The 13,538-nt window shown below is 47.8% G+C and overlaps 1 protein-coding gene across 1 annotated transcript in view; it reads right to left on the reverse strand.

The window, feature by feature from the left end:
* The window catches only part of atp11a (ATPase phospholipid transporting 11A), a 302,919-nt gene that overhangs the window by 174,957 nt on the left and 114,424 nt on the right, over positions 1–13,538 (reverse strand). The window contains exons 10-11 of the mRNA XM_085999881.1: positions 8,768–8,849; positions 6,345–6,524 (exon numbers count right to left, since the gene is read on the reverse strand). Of these exons, the coding sequence (XP_085856007.1) occupies positions 6,345–6,524; positions 8,768–8,849 (262 nt within the window). The remainder of the gene's footprint in view (positions 1–6,344; positions 6,525–8,767; positions 8,850–13,538) is intronic.

The raw sequence follows: 13,538 nt of genomic DNA on the forward strand, positions 1-13,538 counted from the left end.
AAGCTTGACGTTGCTCCTCTCAATAAATTAAGCAAACATATCATTTTTTAAACATCCGTTCCGAAGTTGCAGAACTATGTTAATGTTCTTTTTTGCCTCATTCGACTTGCCACAAGACAACTGAAGGAAGCTCTACTGTGACAACTGCTTTCCTATGCTTCAAATCATTGACATGATTGAAAATATTGTGATTCAAATGCAATCTTCAGGAAGCTTTCAAATGGCCAATGAGGTTCCCACATGCATCTGAAATAATGTGTAACCAGCAGAAAGGTTCCTACAGAAAATAAAGTTTTACATTAATTGTGTAAGAGTGTAGGACAGCCGATGCATTGAGAAATAACGACACCCAACTTATTCCATGAGTCAAAACCTAGGTCATCATCAAAAATTGAGTTAGGAACACAGGAGCAGGCCATTCAGCCCCTCGAGTCTGTTCCACCATTCAATGAGATCATGGCTGATCTGTATATCTCAACTCCATCTATCCGCCTTTGCCCTGCATCCCTTAATACCCTTAAACAACAAAAGTTTATTTAAATCAGCATTGAAAGCTCCAACTGACCCCCAGATTCCACAGCTTTTATGGGGGGGTTGAGGGGGGGGAAAGATTCCCAGATTTCCACCACCCTTTGTGTGAAGAAGTGCTTCCGGACATCATCCCTGAAGAGCCTAGCTCTAATTTTAGGATTATGGCCCCTTGTTCTGTTCCAATAGCTTTATTAACCCTGCTCTCCTTTCTTGGTCCCCCTCTCTAGTCCCAAATCTAGACTCCGCCCCCACCATATTTGTATAAATCCCGCCAGCCCCCCCCCCCGCCCCCACTCTCTGCAAGGACATTGGGCCGGTTTGGTTCTGGTGATGGTTGCCCCGACAGTGCAGCCTTCCCTTAGCCCAAGAACACGAAGTCGTCCCTCCTGCAGCATCTTCTTCTTAAGAAGGGACGTGAAGTATCATCCATGGAGGGGGGGGGAAGAAGGGGGGTGAAGTATCATCCATGGGGGAGAAGGGGGTGAAGTATCATACATGGGGGGAGAAGGGGGTAAAGTATCACCCATGGGGGTGAAGTATCATCCATGGGGGGTGAAGTATCATCCATGGGGGAGAGGGGGGGAGAAGTATCATCCATGGGGGAGAAGTATCATCCATGGGGGAGAAGTATCATCCATGGGGGAGAAGTATCATCCATGGGGGAGAAGGGGGTGAAGTATCATCCATGGGGGAGAAGGGGGTGAAGTATCATCCATGGGGGAGAAGGGGGTAAAGTATCATCCATGGGGGAGAAGGGGGTAAAGTATCATCCATGGGGGTGAAGTATCATCCATGGGGGAGAAGGGGGGGTGAAGTATCATCCATGGGGGTGAAGTATCATCCATGGGGGAGAAGGGGGGTGAAGTATCATCCATGGGGGAGAAGGGGGTGAAGTATCATCCATGGGGGTGAAGTATCATCCATGGGGGAGAAGGGGGTGAAGTATCATCCATGGGGGTGAAGTATCATCCATGGGGGTGAAGTATCATCCATGGGGGAGAAGTATCATCCATGGGGGAGAAGTATCATCCATGGGGGAGAAGTATCATCCATGGGGGACAAGTATCATCCATGGGGGAGAAGGGGGGAGAAGTATCATCCATGGGGGAGAAGGGGGGTGAAGTATCATCCATGGGGGAGAAGGGGGTGAAGTATCATCCATGGGGGGGGAAGTATCATCCATGGGGGAGAAGGGGGGTGAAGTATCATCCATGGGGGAGAAGGGGGTGAAGTATCATCCATGGGGGTGAAGTATCATCCATGGGGGAGAAGGGGGTGAAGTATCATCCATGGGGGGGAAGTATCATCCATGTGGGAGAAGGGGGGTGAAGTATCATCCATGGGGGGTGAAGTATCATCCATGGGGGGGTGAAGTATCATCCATGGGGGAGAAGGGGGTGAAGTATCATCCATGGGGGGGAAGTATCATCCATGGGGGAGAAGGGGGGTGAAGTATCATCCATGGGGGGTGAAGTATCATCCATGGGGGGGAAGGGGCGTGAAGTATCATCCATGGGGGAGAAGGGGTGTTCATGTCTGGAGTAGTGGTGAAAGTAGCTGCCCTCGACATCAAAGCAGCATTCAACTGAAAATGGCCCCAAATAGCCCGAGCAAAACTTAGGTCAATGGAGGTCCAGGAGAAAACCCTCTTGTAGCTGGGGGTATACCCAAGACAAAAGAAGATGGGTGTGGCTGTTGCAATCTAATCATCACAGCCCCAGGACATCGCTGTAGGAGTTCCTCAGGGAAGTGTTCTTGGTCCACCCATCTTCAGCTGCTTCACAATGACCTTCCGTCTGTCATAAGGCCAGGACTGGGGCCGTCCATTGATGATTCCACAGTCTTCAGCTCCATTCACAACTCCTCCGATAATAAAACAGCCCGTGTAAGCCGACAGCAGGAACTGAACAACATCCAAGTTTGAGCAGATATGTGGCCTGAATCTACCTGTCACTTAAGTGCCAGGCAATAACCCAATCATCTCCTTTTGACCTTCACTGGCACTACAATCGCCATCAAGGCCTCCACCATTGACCAGAAGCTTAATTGCACCAGCTGTATAAACACCATGGCTACAAGTGCAAGACAGAGACTGGGTAATCTGCAATGAATGTGTCACCTCCTGTCTCCTCAAAATCTTTCCATCATCCTCAAGGCTCAAGTCAGAAGCGTGATGGAATATTCAACACCGGATGGGTGTAGCCACAACACTCAGAAGCTGCAGACTTTCCAGGGCAGAGCAGTTTGCTCGATCTGTGTCCCTGCCACTGGACTGAAAATTCACCCCGCCAGTGATGGGCTTTGGCCACAGCATGTACAAGCCACAGGATGCACTGCAGCAATTCACCAAGCTTACTTCACCAGCCGCACCCAAACCTGCAGCCTCCACCACTGGACAGGAAAAATCTGGGAAATTTTCCACATTGTTGGTGGTGGTGCAGTGGTTGTGTTACTAGACGAGTAACCCAGAGGCCACGACTATCCCGAGGATTATCTCATCATGGCAGTTTGAGAATTTCAATTCAGTTACAATCTGGAAGTAACTTACCTCCAACATAAAGGTCAGAAATGTGGATGTTCGCTGATGACTGCAGTGTTCAGTGCCATTCACAATGCCTCAGATAATGAAGCAGTTCATGCCCGCATGCAGCAAGACCTGGACGACGTTCAGGCTTGGGCTGATAAGTGGCAGGTAACATTCGTGCCACAGAAATGCCAGGCAATGACCATCTCCAACAAGCGAGAGTCTAATCTTCTGATTAGGCACTCTGCAGCCTTCCAGACTCAATATCGAGTTCAACAATTTCAGATCATAACCTCGGCCCCTATTTCATTTTTTCTTGTAATTTTTCCACTCCTTTTCCGCCCCCCCCTTTCCTTTTGTTTCTCTCTCACACCTGGCAGCTATCTCTTGCCCTGCCAGTACACTTTACACCTAGTCTCAGCCTATTACTATCTCGTCTAGCTTCTAATACCTTTTATTGTCTCTTTTTTACTTCTTTTGTTTCTTTTATCCGATCGCAGCCCTGCCTCCGATCTATCTTTTCTTCCCAGTTTTGAAGAAGGGTTCGACCCGAAACGTCAACTCAAATTTCTGTCCACGGATGTTGCCTGACCTGCTGAGTTTTTCCAGCATTTTCTGTTGTTATTTAAGCGAGAGTCTAACCTCTGCCCCTTGACATTCAACGGCATTACCATCGCCGAATCCCCCACCATCAACATCCTGGGGGTCACCATTGACCAGAAACTTAACTGGGCCAGCCACATAAATACTGTGGCAACAAGAGCAGGTCAGAGTCTGGGTATTCTGTGGCGAGTGTCTCACCTCCTGACTCCCCAAAGCCTTTCCACCATTTACAAGGCACAAGTCAGGAGTGTGATGGAATACTCTCCACTTGTCTGGATGAGTGCAGCTCCAACAACACTCAAGAAGCTCGACACCATTCAGAACAAAGCAGCCCGCTTGATTGACACTCCATCCACCACCTTAAACATTCACTCCCTCCACCACCGGCGTACCGTGGCTGCAGTGTGTACCATCTACAAGATGCACTGCAGCAACTCGCCGAGGCTTCTTCGACAACACCTCCCAAACCCAGGACCTCTACCACCTAGAAGGACAAGGGCAGCAGGCGCATGGGAACACCACCACCACCAATTTCCACTCCAAGTCACACATCATCCTGACTTAGAAGTATATCGACATTCCTTCATCATCGCTGGGTCAAAATCCTGGAACTCCCTACCTAACAGCACGGTGGGAGCACCTTCACCACACGGACTGCCGCGTTGAAGGCGGCGGCTCACCACCACCTTCTCAAGGGCAGCTAGGGATGGGCAATAAATGCTGGCCTTGCCAGTGACGCCCAGATCTCATAAATGAATAAAAATCTGGGCCCAGAAATTCGGGTCGGGGGCTTCCCGCAGGTGCAAGCCCCCGACCTGCACCTACCTTGCGCGCCGGCTGTTGAGCTGTGGGCCCGCGTGGGACTCCGCTCCTGGGCCTCCTCCAACTGCCGGTGCGCAGTGCTTGCATATCCCAGGGGCGCAGTTAGTTCGATGCGTCCCCTGGGATCACGTGAGCCATGGAGGGCCAATGGCAGCAGGGAATGCTTCATTCATAAGTTTGAACCTATAAATACTATAAGCCCCAAAACATCACTAAATCTTCAAATAAATTTTAAAAAAACATCACATCTTTAAAATAAACTATAAATTACATGAAATAACTATTTTAAACAATAATTTAAATTTTTGAAAAAATAATTACATTTTCTAACGGGGCTAAAAATAAACTTACCTTTCTTTAAAGTATTTAAAAATAATAAACCTGTGGAAAAAATGTTTTAATTTTAATTGCGCCTGCTTTTTTAAAGTGTAACTTCTGGAGACTTACCCTCCCGGGAAAACCTGTAAAAAAAAAACATAAGTTCGATGCACACACGCTGCCTCTCCTGCGCACGCGTTCCACCTCTCAACGCCTTCTTTCAGGGGAATGGAAGTGCCAGTTTCCTGCGCATGCGCGGTGCATGCGTGAAACCGGCACTTCCATTGGGCTTACGGGTGAGTACCCCGTGCGTACTCACCCGTGGAGACCCGAATTTCTGGGCCATTGTCTCAGTAGAAGTGACGATGTAGCTGCCGGATTGTCGTAAAAACCCAACTGTCCTTTTGGTGAAGTAAGTGGGTAAGTGCGTGGCAGATGGAAAATAATGTGGAGAAATGTGAATGTATCCATATTGGTAGGAAAAATAGAAAAGCAGATTATTTTTTTAAGAGGTCAGAGATCGGGGAATGTTAACATGCAGAGGGATTTGGGTGTCCTTGTACACGAATTACAGAAAGTTAACATGCAGGTACAGCAAGCAATTAGGAAAGAAAATGGTTTGTTATACTCCAATCCTTTTGTAATAAAGGCTAAGAATGAAGAAGTCTTACTGCAATTATATAGGGCCTTGGTGAGACTGCATTTGGAATACCGGTCTCTTTACCCAAAGAAGGATATACTTGCCTTAGAGGGAGTGCAACAAAGGTTCACTTGACTCATTCCTGGGATGAGGGGATTGTCCTATGAGGAGAGACTGAGGAGACTAGGCCTATATTCCTTACAGTTTAGAAGAATGAGGGGTGATATCATTGAAACGTACAAAATTCTGAAGGAGCTTGACAGGGTAGATGTTGGGAGGATGTTTCCCCTGGCTGGAGAGTCTAGAACCTGCTTCTAATTCTTATGTTCTTATGTTCTAAATGTCACAACTGGACTGGAATAGCTCAGGGAGCAGCTCGTTCCTAGTGCACACACCTTCAGCATGATAGCCGTGATGTTGTCAGACCCCAAAGTCTTTGTCAAGTCCAGTGCACTCAGCATCACATGGTGTGAGCTGAATTGGCTAGACACAGCAGCTATGATGCTGAGGACTTTGTGAGGAGGCCAAGCAAGCCTTTGGCTGAAGATAATCGCAAAGACTTTAGCCTGGTCTCTTGCACTCAAATGCCAGGCTCCGCAATAGTTGAGGAAGGGGCTGCGGATGTATGAGTTGCCTGATTGCCCATCCATGGATGTGGTTGGGCTTCAGAGCTTTGCTCTAAGCAGTTGGTCATGGGACTGCTTAGCTCTGCCTTTAGCCTGCTGTTTTTGCTGTACCGCCATGTTGTAGCTTCACTGGGTTGATGCCGATTCCAAGGTATGGCTGATGCTGCATCTGATTCACACGCCTACACTTTTGGTAGAAGGAGTGAGTCGGATCAGTGATGTCTAAAATTCTGAAATTATTCCAGTTCTCTATGTAAATTCCAGGAAGATTTAAATGGGCCCGAAGCAATCCACGATGTTCTCATTTACCTTGTTTCTTTGCCGTTCTGTCTGTGTTTTCATGTTAAACCAAGGCTCATCCCGAATAGAATCGCTTTGCCATATGTATTTCAGGACTGTGGTTATCAAAGCTTTACTGATCAAGATACACAAGTACACAATCAGGAACGCATTCATTGATCTGTTAAAGAAAATACACAAATTACGCACGGCTATCAAACAGACAGAATTATAGAGATGCAGAGCTTGGCTCGAGACCAGTAGGGGCGCACCATAATATGCCCCAATATCGACCCCCGGGGCACACCACTAGCTTGGGATCTCATTGTGTTACTTTCAAGCTCTGACTATTGAATAAGGTATACTACTAATACCAGTGATTTTTGTATCATGATTGAGTGTGTGAATAGTGATTGCATGATTCAGTGTACAACAAACAATCAGTGATGAGTAGGGCAAGTGACTTGTTGTGATAAATAAATAGCGAAAATCACAGGACAACTGTGGGGTCTCTCAGGCCAAGATTCTCTGTTTTGCTGTCGCACCACTCAATCTACATGCTGTCCTTTCTCCCCTGCCGACCTCTCTCCATAACCCTCAATCTATTTACCAATCTTTCTCCATAACCCCCAATTTATTTACCAATCTCTCTCCATAACCCCCAATCCTTTCTCTTTATTTTTTGAAACACATTTATTGGTCTCCTGAACCCTAAAACACTTGTTCGTTTAATGATTTCGGGGGGTTGTGGGGCTGAAGGAGATTACAGAGATAGGGAGGGGCGAGGCCATGGAGAAAATCGAAAACAAGGATGAGAATTTTAAAATGGAGGTGTTGCCAGACCGGGAGCCAATGTAGGTCAGCGGGCACAGCGGGTGATGGGTGAACGGGACTGGGTGTGAGTTAGGACACGGGGCAGTGAGCACAGGGGTGATGGGTGAACGGGACTGGGTGTGAGTTAGGACACGGGGCAGTGAGCACAGGGGTGATGGGTGAACGGGACTGGGTGTGAGTTAGGACACGGGGCAGTGACCACAGGGGGTGATGGGTGAACGGGACTGGGTGAGAGTTAGGACACGGGGCAGTGAGCACAGGGGGTGATGGGTGAACGGGACTCGGTGTGAGTTAGGACACGGGGCAGTGAGCACAGGGGGTGATGGGTGAACGGGACTGGGTGAGAGTTAGGACACGGGGCAGTGAGCACAGGGGGTGATGGGTGAACGGGACTGGGTGTGAGTTAGGGCACGGGGCAGTGAGCACAGGGGGTGATGGGTGAACGGGACTGGGTGTGTGGGTTAGGACACGGGGCAGTGAGCACAGGGGTGATGGGTGAACGGGACTGGGTGTGAGTTAGGACACGGGGCAGTGAGCACAGGGGTGATGGGTGAACGGGACTGGGTGTGAGTTAGGACACGGGGCAGTGAGCACAGGGGGTGATGGGTGAACGGGACTGGGTGTGAGTTAGGACACGGGGCAGTGAGCACAGGGGGTGATGGGTGAACGGGACTGGGTGCGAGTTAGGACACGGGGCAGTGAGCACAGGGGTGATGGGTGAACGGGACTGGGTGTGAGTTAGGACACGGGGCAGTGAGCACAGGGGGTGATGGGTGAACGGGACTGGGTGCGAGTTAGGACACAGGGCAGTGAGCACAGGGGGTGATGGGTGAATGGGACTTGGTGTGAGTTAGGACACGGGGCAGTGAGCACAGGGGTGATGGGTGAACGGGACTGGGTGCGAGTTAGGACACGGGGCAGTGAGCACAGGGGTGATGGGTGAATGGGACTGGGTGTGAGTTAGGATACGGGGCAGTGAGCACAGGGGTGATGGGTGAACGGGACTTGGTGCGAGTTAGGACACGGGGCAGTGAGCACAGGGGGTGATGGGTGAATGGGACTTGGTGTGAGTTAGGATACAGACAGCAGAGTTTTGGATGTGCTGAAGTTTAAGGAGGGTGCAAGGTGGGAGGACGGCCAGGAAAACATTGGAATAGTCGAGACTGAAGATTATAAAGGCATGGATGAGGGTTTCAGCAGATGAGCTGAAGCAGGGGCAGAGACGGTGATATTACAGAGGTGGAAGTAGGTGGTCTTAGTGATGGCGAGGCTATGGGGCAGAAGCTCAGCTCAGGGTCAAATAGGATGCCAATGTTGTGAACGGTTTGGTTCAGCCTCAGACAGTGGCCTGGGAGAGGAATGGAGTTTGTGGTGGGAATGAAGATAATGATTCCAGCATTCTCAATATTTACTTACAGGAGTCAAATACATTCCTTACTGAAAGAAACTGATCACTTCATACGAGTGAAAAACAAAAAGTAAAGACAGCATCGTAGGCAAATTCGAATCGGCTTAATCCTGTAACGCTAGTTTTAGTTTCAGTGCCGCACAGTGTGTGAGTGACAATGCGAGGGATAGACACAGCCTTACTTTTCTACAGCTGAGCGCTTCTGTGACTTGGATTGGTAATTCAATGCCATCTTGGTTTCCATGCCAGTGTAAATTGCCACTCCTGAAACACGAGCAAACAATATTGGAGGAAAGCACAAGCGACAGGAAATATCACACAAATACAAACATAACAAAATCACAATTCACAGAGAATTAATTCCGACAATTACTTTGAACATTGTTAGAACCTAATTAAATAACCTGTAATGAAGTCACTGAAGTCCCACAATCAAATATTGCTTCAAATCCCATCAACAGGCATTTTATGATAATGTTACAAAGGGAGCTATAATACCAATGCAACTATTAACATGTGAACCCGATGATATTATATGTCACTAATTAGTTCATCAGTTCAAATGTTCCCAGCTATGTGATGAGTGGAGAGGCAGGGGCGGGGAGAGAGGAGTTAGGAGGGAGTGGATGTAACACATATTCTGACAAGAGAAATATAGACACACTAAACAGAATAGGAACACCATCACATCTTAGGATTTTTGACTATTCTTCCACTGAAATTATTTGGGAGTGAGTTACATTAAGTGGTGTTTAAATTTACATGGATTCACGTTGGATTTCAATCGTATCCAGCAGCCACCGAAAGAGTTGTTAATCAACCAGGTTGACAATGTGCTGTTTATCTTGTTTCAGACTTCTAAGAAACATCCACATCTATTTTCTGATAGATTAATTTGAGTCCAGGATGGGGTGTCTCCGGGAATCTGATGGGGAAGAAGAGATACACGTAGCAGCTTTCCCCCTGCTCTGCATTTGCTTAAAAGCTGTCCATCTCCAGCATCTTTCGGTTCAGCTGAAAGTTCATCGACCTGAAACGTTGAGGGGAATTTTGCCAGCTCTGGGCAGGCGGGTTTGGAGGCGGGACTGCTGGGAAAATGGCAGAATCTGGGGGCGGGTGCCCATCCCGCCCCCATCCCGCCTCCGTGCCATCTTCCCAGGAGGCGGTTAGCTGACCGCGCTGGGAGCCGCCTTCCCGAGGCGGGAAGGAGATTAGTGCCAATTAACTGTCTGTTAACAGGCATTTTTTTCAGCCCTGAAGTGTCGGCTTCCCGACAGCTCCGAACCTTGCCAGGGTCAGCGAGGCGGGTCATCGGTCTGCGGGGGTCGGAGGGGCCGAGATGTCTGGTGTGCAGGTGAGTGATGGGTGCATGTGTGAAGAGGAAAGTGTGTGAGGTGAGTGTAAAGTGTTTTAATAAGTTTTACTTACCTTTACTTCTTCCGGCAGGCTTCCTCCCTTCAGGTCTCGGGAGTCCCTCAGCTCACCGGCACAGAAAACAGAATGGCCGCTCAACTGTCAAAAGCTGCAACCTCTGCTTTCTGCACAGGAGAGCTCTCTAACTCAGCCTGAGTGACTGGACTGAACTTAGAGGACAGATTGTCAGTGTTTGACAGCTTCACAGAGCCGTCAAACGATGACAATTCATCTGTCAAAAGCTCTCGACAGATGAAACGTCACTCGCTGACGTCACCTGTAACCGGCTTTCCCTTAATGGGCCTGCTTGGTCCACTGGGCGGGCTTAACAAGGTCAATCAAGGGATAATAGCGTGGGTTGGCCAAAAGTCGATGGAGGCGGGACTACAACCCAAAAAGTGGGAGTCCCGCCTCCAAAAGCTCCCCAGTGACAAAATCCAGCCTGTTAACTCTGTTTCTCTCTCCACAGATGCTGCCTGACCTGTAGAGTGTTTCCACCATTTTCCATCTTTTATTCACAGACTGACTGGTGAAGAAGTCTGAGGGACAATCCAAACTCAGGAATAACAAAAAGAAAAGGAAAACGTGCAAAGTCAATGACAATGGTGCACCGAGGAAAAGGCAGGAAAGATCTAGGCACAACCGAGAGCGACTAGTGACAACCAAGTCTTGGTCTGTTTCGATGCCAGACTGACCAAAGGAAGCATTAGTCAGCCCACAAACCCAGGGCATGGCAGTGTGTACTATTATTTTTCTTCATGAATGGCGGGGTGGGGGGGGGGGGGGGTGCGGTGGTGGGAGTGTTTGAAGTAAAATGAAGTTAGAAATATTTCATCATAACCATTATTTTGTATGTTAACTTTAATATAAAACAGTGACTACACTCCAAAATATTTAATTGACTGTAAAGAGCTTTGAGACAGCCTTAGGTTGTGAAAAGCGCTACAGAAATGCAAGTTCCTTCTTTCATTTTTTTAAATAAAGCAGTTAAATGATTCATATCTGGCTTCATCTCACTAAAGTGTTTTCAATCCACCTATTATGTAACGAGAAAGGATTAATTAGCAATCTTGTTGTACGAGGCCCCTTGGGTCGGAGCGATCATAACGGCCCAGAACTTGGTGTCGGGGGCTTGCCGCGCGTGCAAGCCCCCGATTTGCACTCACCCTGCGCGCTGACATCTGAAGCCCGGGCCTGCTTGCATTTCCTGTCACAGGCCCGGTTCAGATGTCAGCGCGCAGTGCTTAGCTGATCCAGCGGCGTAGTTAGTGCGATGTGCCGGCTGGGATCAGGTGAGCACTGTACAACCAATCAGGGGAGGGGAAGGTTCATTCATGAGCTTGAGAGTAAGAACTGTCAAACTCATGAAAACTACGGGGGCCCAAAACACTATTTAAACTTTAAATAAAAATTTAAAAAAACATCCCAATCATTAAATTAAGTATAAATAAGTTTAAAAAAATAATTTAAACAATAACTTTTTTTTTGGAAAAAAATAAATTTTTAATAAAAAGGGTCTAAAACTAAATTTACCTTATTGTAGATTCTTTAAAATAATAAACCTGTGGGGAAAAAAATTCTAAATTACACTAAAACACCACTTACCTGTAAAAATAAATACTTATGTGTGCTTTTTACAAGCGTAAAGACCGGAGGCCTTTAGACATGCGCAAATCCCCCAAAACAGCGCAAATCCCCCAAAACAGAGGAAATCCAAGACGCACGCACTGCCCCCTACAGCGCACACACTAGCCTCTTCACCTCTTGGGTTAGAGGAGAGGAAATGCCGGTTTTCAGCGCATGCGCTGTGCATGCTGAAAACCGGCATTTCCTCCGGCCAGACGCGTGAGTACCCCTTCCGTACTCACGCGTTTGGGGAGGAATTTCTGCCCCAATATGATCGAATTCTTCATTAAGATGGAGAATGAAGTAGTTGACTCAGAGACTAGGGTCCTCAATTTAAAGAAAGGAAACCTACGATGGTCTGAGGAGCGAGTTGGGTAGGATTGATTGGGGAATGGCACTCAAAGGGTTGACGGTGGATAGGCAATGGCAAACATTCAAAGACCGAATGGATGAGCTACAGAATTTGTTCATCCCAGTTTGGCATAAAAATAAAACAAAAAAGGTGACGTAACCGTTGCTAACAAGGGAAATTAGGGATAGCATAAGATCCAAGGAGAGGACATATAAATTGGCCAGAAAAAGCAATAATCCTGAGGATTGGGAGCAGTTTAGGATTCAACAGAGGACAAAGGGATTAATTAAGAAAGGGAAAATAGAATATGAGAGTAAGCTTTCAGGGAACATAAAAACTGACTGTAAAAGCTTTTATAGATATGTGAAGAGAAAAAGGTTGGTGAAGTCAAGCGTAGGTCCCTTGCAGTCAGAATCAGGGGAATTTATAATTGGGAACAAAGAAACGGCAGACCAACTAAATACATATTTTGGTTCTGTCTTCACAAAGGAGGACACAAATAACCTCCCAGAGATGCCGGGGAACATAGGGTCTGATGAAAGGGTGGAACTGAAATAAATCAGTATTTATAGAGAAATGGTGTTAGGAAAATTGATGGGACTGAAGGCCGATAAATCCCCAGGGCCCGATAATCTACATCTCAGGGTACTTAAGGAAGTGGCCCTAGAAATAGTAGATGCATTGCTGGTCATCTTCCAGAACTCGATAGACTCTGGAACAGTACCCATGGATTGGAGGGTAGCTAATGTTACCCCACTATTCAAAAAAGGTGGTAGAGAGAAAACAGGGAATTACAGACCAGTAAGCCTGACATCGGTAGTGGGGAAAATGCTAGAGTCTGTGGTGTATGTGCCTTTAAGAGCCCCAGGTGTGCTGTAATGCCGGTAATTGCCACTCGGGCTATATAAGCCTGTATATTGTGTATATCCGTTAGAACCCCCCCCCAGACTTTGCTTAGTAAATACCTATGAACCAACTCCTGTCTTCAGTGTCTTTATCAACACACGGACACTACAGTGGCGACGAAGTGGAAACGGACTTACCTGCAATTCGGCAGCACCTCAAGGACATCGATTCCTCGGGCGTCCAGAAGACTCAAGGAAGTGAGAGAAGCTGTGGTTTCACCAGCTGGCCAAGCTGGTGGCAGGTACTGTGCTAATCCTTCCTGGGCGTCAGGCTGGGGCTCCAGCGGCGGGCTCTACAGCTGAGACAGGCAGCGAAATCGGAGGCAAGCAATAACGGACTGGGAGGGAGCACTCGGGAGACGGCCGGCGCGGCAAGCAGGTCAGCGTTCAGACCTCCGGCGGGAACGAGTCTCCAACAGTAAATTAAAAAACATAAAGAGAACGGAAACCGCAGTAAACAGCGTTGTTATCGGCAGCAGCGGCGGGAAAGCGCGGGAAGCGCCATATCTTTGCTACAGAAAAGGAAAAAAAAGCGCGGGAAGCGCCATATCTTTTCTGAAATGCCTAATTCTGGCAATATTGATGCTTTTGATAGCGAAAGAGAGGATTGGACCACATACGTGGAAAGAGTAGAGGTATATTGCACTGCAAATGGAA

This window comes from Somniosus microcephalus, chromosome 10, assembly GCF_052327205.1.
Source record: "Somniosus microcephalus isolate GS21.2 chromosome 10, FLI_Smic_1.0, whole genome shotgun sequence".
Classification (NCBI taxonomy): domain Eukaryota; kingdom Metazoa; phylum Chordata; class Chondrichthyes; order Squaliformes; family Somniosidae; genus Somniosus; species Somniosus microcephalus.